Here is an 8871-nt window from a genome sequence, read left to right as displayed (position 1 = left end):
CCTTGATGGGGTAACTGAGTTGCTGGACCAACTCCAAACCACTAACTTCCATACTTCTTGCCACCACATATTCTGTACCTTGCAGCCAAAAGCATCCTTATTGACACACTCACTAAATTCCCAATGAGAAATCCAGCCAAGAAAAGGAAAACTCATCATGCTGGGGAGAGCACCAGAAAGCCCAACCCTACACTGGCACCAATACATCTGATCAATTAACAATTATTTATTGGTTGCCTCCTGTGTGCCAGACTGTGTGGTAAGTGCTGGGGATAATGATATGGTCTCTGCTTTCCTGAAACCTTCCACTTAGAGAGAATATCAGAGCTAGGCAAGTAATTACCATGACAGATGAGAAGCAGGTGCTTCAGGGACTCCCAGACCTAATCCATGCCCAAGGAGGGTTTAGGAAGGGTCTATGAAAATGGTAGTGGTACCCTTGAACTTGAAAAATGAATCATACTAGGTCAATGGAAGGGTTCAAGGCAGTGTGAACTCCAGGGCCAAAGTTCTGCAGGCAAAATAACATGGCACCCATTCACAGAACTAAGAGAAGGGATGTGCTACTTGGAGTAGGACGAGGGAATGTGTGGGAGAGGAGGCACCATGGAAGGGTTGAAAGAGAGGAGGGTCGTGATCTGATCTGTTTTAAGATGTAGACTCTGGGAGCTGGAGGAAGCCCGTCCTAGAGGAGGAAAAAGTGGGTGTTGGGAGACCTTTTCTGCGAAGACAGCCAGGCTCCCTCTCCAACTCTGAGCAGTGCCATGGGTCCTGACTTTCTGCCACCAGGCCAGCCCATCTTGCGTGCCTGGGATTGTGCAAGCTGCCAGCAGGAATCTCCCCCAGCCCACAAGTCACACCCCCTTGGTTGCATAAACAAAGGGAGAGTCATCTTCTGGGGTGAGAGAGCCAGGATGTCCCACTTTTGGGGTCCAACCTTGAGTTATAACAGGACAGGAAGGCCTTGCCTGCTGCGGGGGCGAAACAGGAAGTTGCACCCCAGAACGTCCTGACTTGACAGGCCACTGTCACACCTGCGTGGCCGCCCGCACGGTCCTTGGCACCCCACCTGGGGAAAAGACTGGACAGGGGCCTGAGACCTGGAAGAGAGGGGGGGTGGGGGTGAGGGTTGACCCCAGGGGTTTCCCCAGAGGTGACACAGCTTACCTGCTTATGTTTTCCAACTTTTTCTTTTACCCCGAAATTTTCATTCAGAAAAAAAGCTGGGATCCCTTCATTTAGAAAGGGGGAAAGTGGCTGGCTGCCTCTGGGGCGAGATAAGACAGTCAGTGACCCAAGTTTTATGGTGAAAAGGGGAAATTTCAGCCCTCTTCGTAGAGAAAACGAGTGTCTTGCCCGATTTTTATGGGGTGGGGAGGAAGTCCCACCCCACCCTCTTTGAGGGAAAACTGGAATTCACTCTTCTTTGAATAGACAGAAAAGTTGGGGGCTGGGGGGACTCCTGTCCAACTTTACTAAAAGGCGGGGAGGGGAGAGAGAGAAGTAAAGCTTCACCTACATTGTAAGCCAAAAAGTGAAACTGGACGAAGACAATTCGCAATATCTCATCTCTCTGACCAAGAAACAAAACGTGCCGCCCCCATTCCCGAAGGAAATCGGGGCGCCCTCACTCACCGCCTGGGGTCCGGCCGGGCTAGGGTCCTCCGGCGGGACTTTGGAGGGCGGAGGCCGTGGAGTCTGGACTGGAGTCAACTTTCGCGTCTTCTTCTCGGGAGAGGGCACCGCAGGGGCCAAGGAGCCGGGCAGCTGCGGACGCTGCTTCTTAGAGGAGGCTCCTGAGAAAGACAGGGCGGAAGAGACACGCGTGACGTGATTGGCTGCTCGTACACGCGGGCCCAGCCAATGGAGGCGGATCCCTACTCTGATTGGCTGCGAGTGGGACAACGAGGTGGCCCGGGACTGCGCTGATGGGTTCAGCCGGGTTTTCCCCCGGCACCTGGCTGGGGCCACCCCCGGCGGACCCGCTCTCACCCCGGAGTCTGCACAGGCAGCAGAGGCACAGGAGGAGAAGAGCTGCCAGGAGCGCCAGGCCCAGGAGGGAGCCTAGGACGATGCCCGCGATGGCCCCGGGGCCCAGGGTGGGACCTAGAAGAGACCAGAGACCGGGACAGGTGAGAGGTGGCGGGCAGGAGCCAGCCAGGGCTGGACCTAAGCCCCTGACGCATCCTTCCTTCGGGGACTCAGGCGTCCGGGACCCCTGCCCTTCCTACCTCAGGACCCTGGAATCTGGGACCCCAGCCCTCTCAGTTCATTTACTGAGTGACTGCGGCGTTCCTGGCACTCCGCTGGGAGCTCAAGAGCCATCGGTGGGTAAAACAGGCAGGATACCTGCCCTCGTGAGGATAATTCTAGGAGGGAAGCCAGGAGTAAATGTGCAAATAAATAATGTAATTGCTAATTGAGCAGAGAAGGAAAAAGCGTGCTGTGATAGAACTAAGGGAAAGGGAGGGTACCTTTGGAAAGGAGAGGGGGTGGGTGGGAGATGGTGAGGGAAGGTCCGTGAGGAAGTAACATTGGAGCGGAGACCTGGAAAACAAGGAGCCAGGATTGCTAGACCTTGGGGAAAGGTGTTCCAAGCAGAGGGAATGGAGAAAAGAAGGCCCGTGTGAATGGAGGATGGGGAGTGAGGGGAGAGAGAGGTAGGGCCATGGAGGAAGAGACAGGGCTTGTGAGAATCGTGGAAGGCTGTCAAATAGGGCAACAGCACCATGTGATTTACATAGCTTTGGTTCCTACTCACAGAAAGGATTGTAGAAGGGCAACCGGGCATGGGAGGGAGGTTTAGAGAGACCAGAGAAATGGCTGTTGCAGGCATGTGAGAGAGGATGGGACGTTTCACTAGGGGTGGTGGAATGGTGGTGGAAGGATTAAGACATTTTGGAAGGAAGATTGACAGGACTTGCAGATTGATGACTGGGATGTTGGGGTGGCTTGATCAGGTGCCAAGATGGGGAAGCTGGGGTGTCGGAGGGTGGGGTGCAGTTTGCAGGGAAAACATCAAGAGGCCCATTTTGGACATGTAGAGATTAAGATGCCAAGGAGACATCTGAGTGAAGATGTCAGATAAGGAGTTGGCTTCGCAAGTCTGGAGTTCAAGGTGAGGTAGGACATTTGGGGGTTATTTGCATATCAATGATATATAAAGCCCTAGAACTTGGACCATAGTTTATGGAAGAGAATTACAGGTAGAAAAGGGGCCTGAACTCTGGAACACTCCAATATTTAGAGGTTGGGGAGAGAAAGAGAATGCAACCACAAAGGTTGAGGATGGTTGGCCGGAGTGCTATGAAGAAGGCAGGGAGAATGTGCCAGCAGCCCCAACTCACCGGCCTGGTAGACCCGGCTCTGTGATGGGGTCCCAGGCTGGCCATACAGTGTGGGCAGGATACGCAAAGCCCAGGTCCCGGGGCTCCGAGGAGGGAGGGGCACCACAGCTGACCGCTCCTGAGACCCAAGAATGAGCAAGGAGACCCAATCCTTGTAGGTGGTGGCTCTGCCGAGGTCAGGCCCCTCCAGCCGGGCCTGGACCTCAAAGCTGCTGATGAGGGCTCCACGCTCCACATCCCATGTCAGCACAGCCGCATCCAGGGCTCTCTGCAGCCTCCAGGAGGAGATGGAGGGTCCTGGGGGGAGGCAGGGGCAGGGCTGGATCCCTGGGTCCTAGAGAGGTGGGGGCAAGGGACTGGGGGCTGAGAGTTTGGGTTCTGGGAAGGGAGGGGGCTCACCAATGAGGGTGACCTGGTCGCCCCCAGCACCCAGTGCCCCACTGCACAGCACAGAGTAGTTCCCCAGGTCCCAATCCAGGCTGAAGTTGCCAAGGTGGAGCCTCCGCCCATCCTGGCTGAGCCGCAGGCGACTCCCCACACGTGGAGCCAGAGGCCGTCCTTCCCGGGCCCAGGATGCCTGTGAGGGTGGGGGACAGCCAGAGGCCTCCAGCACTACCTCTGCCACCCCGGACCGCGTCTCCTCCACCCTTGGATGCATCAACACCTCTCGGGGGGCCTCTGCAGGGGGCAGAAACCCAACCAAGAAAGTCAAAACTCCACCCAGGTTTCAGAGAACCAGTGCCCAGACCCTTTAGCACACCACATGTTGCTGAAGTCCCAGCACCTTGGCTAAATGAGGCAAAACTGCTTATTTCCTCATTCTCATTCATCAATGCATTCATTCATTATTGGATTTCTTCAACAACTGCTTACTGAGCACAAGCCCCGAGCTTGGAAACTCATATCATTCTCAACCATTCATAGCTCTGAAAAAAAGGTGTCACCCCTTTTCCTGGGTCCAGTAAAGAAACCTTATCCTTTCCCTCTCCCTAAGGCGTAGGAAAATCCTTGATCCTTCTCAGGGGTCAAAGGAAAGGAAGGCGCCCCGCCCCCAGCCCCCGCCCCGCCCTTCCGAAGTCCTAAATGACCAAAGTAAAGGCCCCTCCCCTGGGGAAACAGGAAAGAAACCCGCCCCCTCGCACCCGGGGTGACGGTGCAGGAGCGCGTGGAGACCAGGTGGCGAGCGAGGCACGTGACGGGGACGCCGCTGAGCCGCGGGTGGGCGGGGACGGCCGCCAGGAGCTCCGAGGGTGCCGGTCCGGCGCTGACGCCCTCGGGAAGACCCTGGAAATGCAGGGAGGCGGCGGGGACCCCGCCGGGCCACGAGCAGCGGAAGCGGAGGCTGCGGTCCCCGGGACCCCCTTCGACTGAGCACTGTGGGGACCCGGGGGGCAGATCTGCGGTGGGGAGGGAAGGGAAAGATAGGGACAAGTGCGGAACCATCCCCTATCTCTCCTAGCCCCGCCTCTCCGGCAAGTGACCCCGCCTCTTCCCCATCTGTCCCCGCCCCTTTGCCCCAGAAACTCCACTTCTGAGGGGACAGCCCGAGGCGCAAATTTTCGTACACTCCCTTCCAAATGTAGACCAGCCCCTTCCTTCCTAGTACCACCACTTTGCCAGGCTTCTCCTCCCCCTCCTTGGTGACTGCTCCAGTAGCCTTGCCTTGCTGACACCTCCCCTTTCCCCAGGTATCTCCGCCCTTCCCTGCGGAACCCGCCCCTTTTCAGGATGACCCTGTCCCTTTTCCTTGTGGTTCCGCCCCTTTGCCAAGAGGCCCACTCTGCGGTGAAACTCCGAGGCTTACTTTGCGGAGACTGCTCCTTGCCCAGGAATCTCCGCCCACGATGTAGGCCCCGCCCACCGCCCAGGCGCCCTGCCGCTTCTTCAGGGAATCTCCGCCCCTCCTGGGTAGCCACGCTCCTCACTGGTATCTCCACCCCGCCCTGCTGGCCCCGCCCCCTCCCCGTTTCTCGTCCCCGCCAGCCCCGCCCCCCTCCGCCTCCCCGCCCCTTTCTCCGGGCAGCCCGCCTCTCCCGCGTGGCCCCGCCCTCCGTCCCCGCCCCGCCCCGCCCCCTCACCCGCCACAGTGAGGTTGAGCACCGAGCGGCGGCGGCGGCCCGTGCGCGGGTTGGCGGCGAGGCAGGCATAGGCGCCGGCGTGGCCGGGGCCGACCGTGGGCAACAGGAGACGCGGCCCCGCGGGCACCGCGGCCTCGGTCGGGTCCGCCAGGCTCCACGCGATGTCGGCGGGCGGCCGCGAGGCGGCGCTGCAGCGCAGGGTCACGTTGCTGCCCGCGGAGACGTAGAGCGCTGGGGCAGTGTCGCGGTCCGAGGCGACCGTGATGACCGGCGAGTCCGGGCCGTCTGGGTGGAAGGGGAGGGCGGGTGGGAGCCTGGGCCTCAGCCCTTCCTGCCCAGGGGCCCAGGACTCTGGGCCCCGAGACCCCTGCCCGCGTCCCACTCACAGAAGACGCTGACGTCGGTCGCGGCCTCCGTGTGGCCGAAGGGGCTGCGCACGCGGCAAGTGTACCGGGCGTGGTCGCTGCGCACCGGCCGCGCGATCAGCAGCTGGTTGCCCTCCGCGCGGACCCGGGCCGGCTCGGCTCCCTCGGGGTCCGCCGCCTCCAGGACCCGCCCGTCCCGGGTCCAGCTTAGCTCGCCGCGACCCGGGCCCCAGCCCACGCAGAGCAGCCGGAGCTCGGCCGCCCCCTCCTCCGTCTCCGGGGCCTGGGGCTGCACCGACAGCTGGGGCAGGGGCTCTGCAGAAAGGGGGATCGGGCTCGGGGACCGGCCTCGGAATCGGGGCCCGGCCACTTCGTCCCTGAGATCCAGGACCCTGTACCCCAGGTGGAGTGTGGGCCTCTAGGGCCCAAGAGTCCAGCCCCCCAGGCTCTCTCCCCGGATAGCCTGGAATCTCGATTCTTCCCAGGTCCAAATCCTCTCAAGCCCCCTGTGTCTTGGCCCCCAGCCCCTCTTCTCCTCCCCCCAAGGGATCCCCATCGGGACCCCTATCCAGGACCTCTTCCTCAGAGCAAACCTCCGAAGAAGGAATAGCACAGTGCCTTGCCCAAGAGCCACCCAGAGTCAAACGGCCCCTGCAGCCTGCTCTCTGCACCCCAGGGCCCACTTACCATACACACCCACCGTGAACTCCCGAGTCTTCCGGGAGCCCCCAGCCCGGATAACCTCAGCTGTGTAGACCCCAGCATCGCCCAGCTGGGCAGACGCGAGTTCCAGGCCCCCTCCAGCCTGGTCAAATCTCAGGCGGTCCCGGTGAGCAGGGTCCAGGCTGATCAGTGGGGCCCCCGGCCCCAGACCCCCAGCTGCCAGCACAGTGGAGCCCCGGCGCCAGACCACCAGTGGGGCCGGGGGTCCGGGGCCAGGGGCTGGCACCAGGGGGAGGCGGATGGTGGTCCCCACCAGCACGGCGAGAGGACCCGCCACCTGCTGGGGGAAGCCTGCTGCTGGGTGGGCCTCGGCAGATCCTTGGTTGTTGGGTCTCTGGGCTGATAATTTAAGATCCAGCTCCTGGGGGGAGAATTTTGAACCTGCAGCCTCAACAGATAGTTCGGTGTCCCGCACAGAAGCATTTGGAGCTGGAGTCTTAACTGATAGGGAAGGCTTGGGGCTTTGGGCAGGCACTTGAGAGCCCAAGGTGTCAAGTGGTACTTCGGAATCAAGGATTTCAGAGACGGTAGGATCCATGCTCTGGGCAGGGAATTTCAAATCCGGGCTCTGAGGAGACACATCTGACCAGAGGGACCCAGATGCATGGTTTGAACTCAGGGCTTCAGGAGACCGCTGGGAATTGGGGATTCCGACAGACATGTCTGGGCTTGGAGACTGCTGCGGAAACTTCCAACTAGGGGCTTTGGTAGTGGGAACTTTCGAACCCCGGCCCTGGGAAGAGCTTTCTGGGTCAGAGGTGGCGGCAGAGGAGAAGCTGGTTCGCTGAGCTCCGGAAGAGACACTGAGGGCAAGGAGCCCTGCTCTGGAGGCTGCAGAGGAGAGCACGGGAGAGTGCTGGGGAGGCTTCTGGGGAGGGGGCTGGCAGGGAAGGGGCAGGTGGGGAACTTACCCAGCAGCAGGAGGAGTGGCAGGGCAAGTCGGGAGTGCATGGCGCCAGCTGTGCCTGAGAGGACACTGGAGCAAGACTCGGGCCCTCACCTGTCCCTCCTGGGTCAGACAAGTCCAACTGGACTGGTAGCTTCCTGGGCGGGGAAGGGAGCCAGACCAGGCAGGAGGTGCCAGGATCCCCACCCAGACCTGATGGCTGAGCTGCCCACCTCACCCCACTCGCCTTCACATCAGCTACCCCCTGTCTGACCAGAGGTACGGCCTGACCCCTGCACACCCCACCCCCCAGGGTAAAGACGGGGAGAACTGAGTGCCAGCTGGAAACTGGGTGGCAAACCTGGGGGGGGGGGGTAAGCCCGGAAGACTTCCTGGAGGAGGTGACCTCGGCCTCAGCTCAGGACTCCTCCTCCCCAGTCCTCGCTGACCTGCCTCCAGCCTCCAACGCCAACATCCAACCCTGCCCCTCTGCTCCGAGGGCCAAGCCTCAAGTCACTCTCTCCAGCCTGGCTGTGTCTCCTGAGACCTACAGTGGCACTTCCATGACCCTGGGCCCCTCTCTGCCCCGCCCCCTCCTTGGTTCTCCATCCTGTCCATGCAGTCGCCAGGCTGGGTGCCCGGGAGCCTCCTCACTCCTTCCATCCCCCTCACCACTGCCAGTTACCAAACCTGGGCCCTACCCTCTCTGCACCATCCCTTCTGCCCAAGCCCCAGCTCAGGCCTCTCCTGCCCCGCCTCTTCCCTCCAGTCTGAAGCACGTGGCCCCTGGGGGTCTTTCTACACCCAGAGCTGGCCCACCTCCCCACTGCTCATGGCCCTCCATGGTTCCCCGCACCCTCAGGAGAAAATCCCAAGCTCCTCAACAGATCTTCCAGGCCCAGCAGGGCCTAGGTGCCCCCCATCCCGCTGCCCCCCACACACCGTTCTTTCTCTTTAGCCCACCTGTCCTTCTTAGGCCCCAGCTCTCACCTCCCGGCACACACGTGCTGTTTCCTGGGTCTGGAAGCTCTCCCCGCACCCCACCCCCTCCATCCTGCCACACCACAACCTGTCCTTCAGGTCTTACCCTAATAAGAACAATAATACAAATTACCAGTTATCATGTACCAGGAAGCACACTAAATGCTTCCTGTGCACTATCTGGCCAGACCCCGCCAACTTACTGGGAGCTGGTGCTGCTGCTTCCATTTCACAGACTGGGGAACTGGGGCTTGGAAGGGCCCCGCCCCTCCGGAGGGGGAGGAGCTGGACTTTGAGCCCGAGGTGGGGGGACCAGACTTTGCCCCCCTTTCGGAGGGCTTCTCCTCTCACCCCACACTGGGCTTAGGGCCTCTGCTAAACCCCCGGCCTCTGAGCTTACCTTGCCATGCTGGTTAGCATGGTAATATATATTGTGCATTTTCTGTAATACTGGGATGCTACATAATCAACCCCTCAGAATGCCATGAGGA

The 8871-nt window shown here is 60.5% G+C and overlaps 1 protein-coding gene across 1 annotated transcript; it reads right to left on the bottom strand.

Annotated features, from left to right (window-relative positions):
* Positions 1-211: 211 nt before the first annotated feature.
* On the bottom strand, positions 212-7553 carry VSIG10L (V-set and immunoglobulin domain containing 10 like). The gene is made up of 10 exons (XM_077131081.1): positions 7425-7553; positions 6478-7344; positions 5812-6105; positions 5426-5710; positions 4490-4744; positions 3747-4025; positions 3348-3644; positions 1993-2106; positions 1636-1796; positions 212-1100 (listed from the first exon to the last, which is right to left on the bottom strand). Exons 1-10 carry the CDS (start codon positions 7462-7464, stop codon positions 1029-1031), a joined length of 2664 nt encoding a protein of 887 aa, XP_076987196.1. The 5' UTR covers positions 7465-7553; the 3' UTR covers positions 212-1028.
* Between the last annotated feature and the right edge of the window lie 1318 nt (positions 7554-8871).

This window comes from Tamandua tetradactyla, chromosome 16 (genome assembly GCF_023851605.1).
Source record: "Tamandua tetradactyla isolate mTamTet1 chromosome 16, mTamTet1.pri, whole genome shotgun sequence".
In the NCBI taxonomy this organism is placed as follows: domain Eukaryota; kingdom Metazoa; phylum Chordata; class Mammalia; order Pilosa; family Myrmecophagidae; genus Tamandua; species Tamandua tetradactyla.
This window is presented reverse-complemented; position numbering and strand designations above follow the sequence as displayed.

What these genes read in the sequence shown, in the direction of transcription:
- VSIG10L (XM_077131081.1), bottom strand. Translation starts at nt 7,464, where the DNA reads ATGCACTCCCGACTTGCCCTGCCACTCCTCCTGCTGCTGG. An exon ending in GCTCAACCTCACTGTGGCGG is followed by an intron (nt 4,745 to 5,425) that starts GTGAGGGGGCGG and finishes TCCCCACCGCAG; the next exon opens with ATCTGCCCCCCGGGTCCCCA. An exon ending in GAGCCGGGTCTACCAGGCCG is followed by an intron (nt 2,107 to 3,347) that starts GTGAGTTGGGGC and finishes GGTCTCTTCTAG; the next exon opens with GTCCCACCCTGGGCCCCGGG.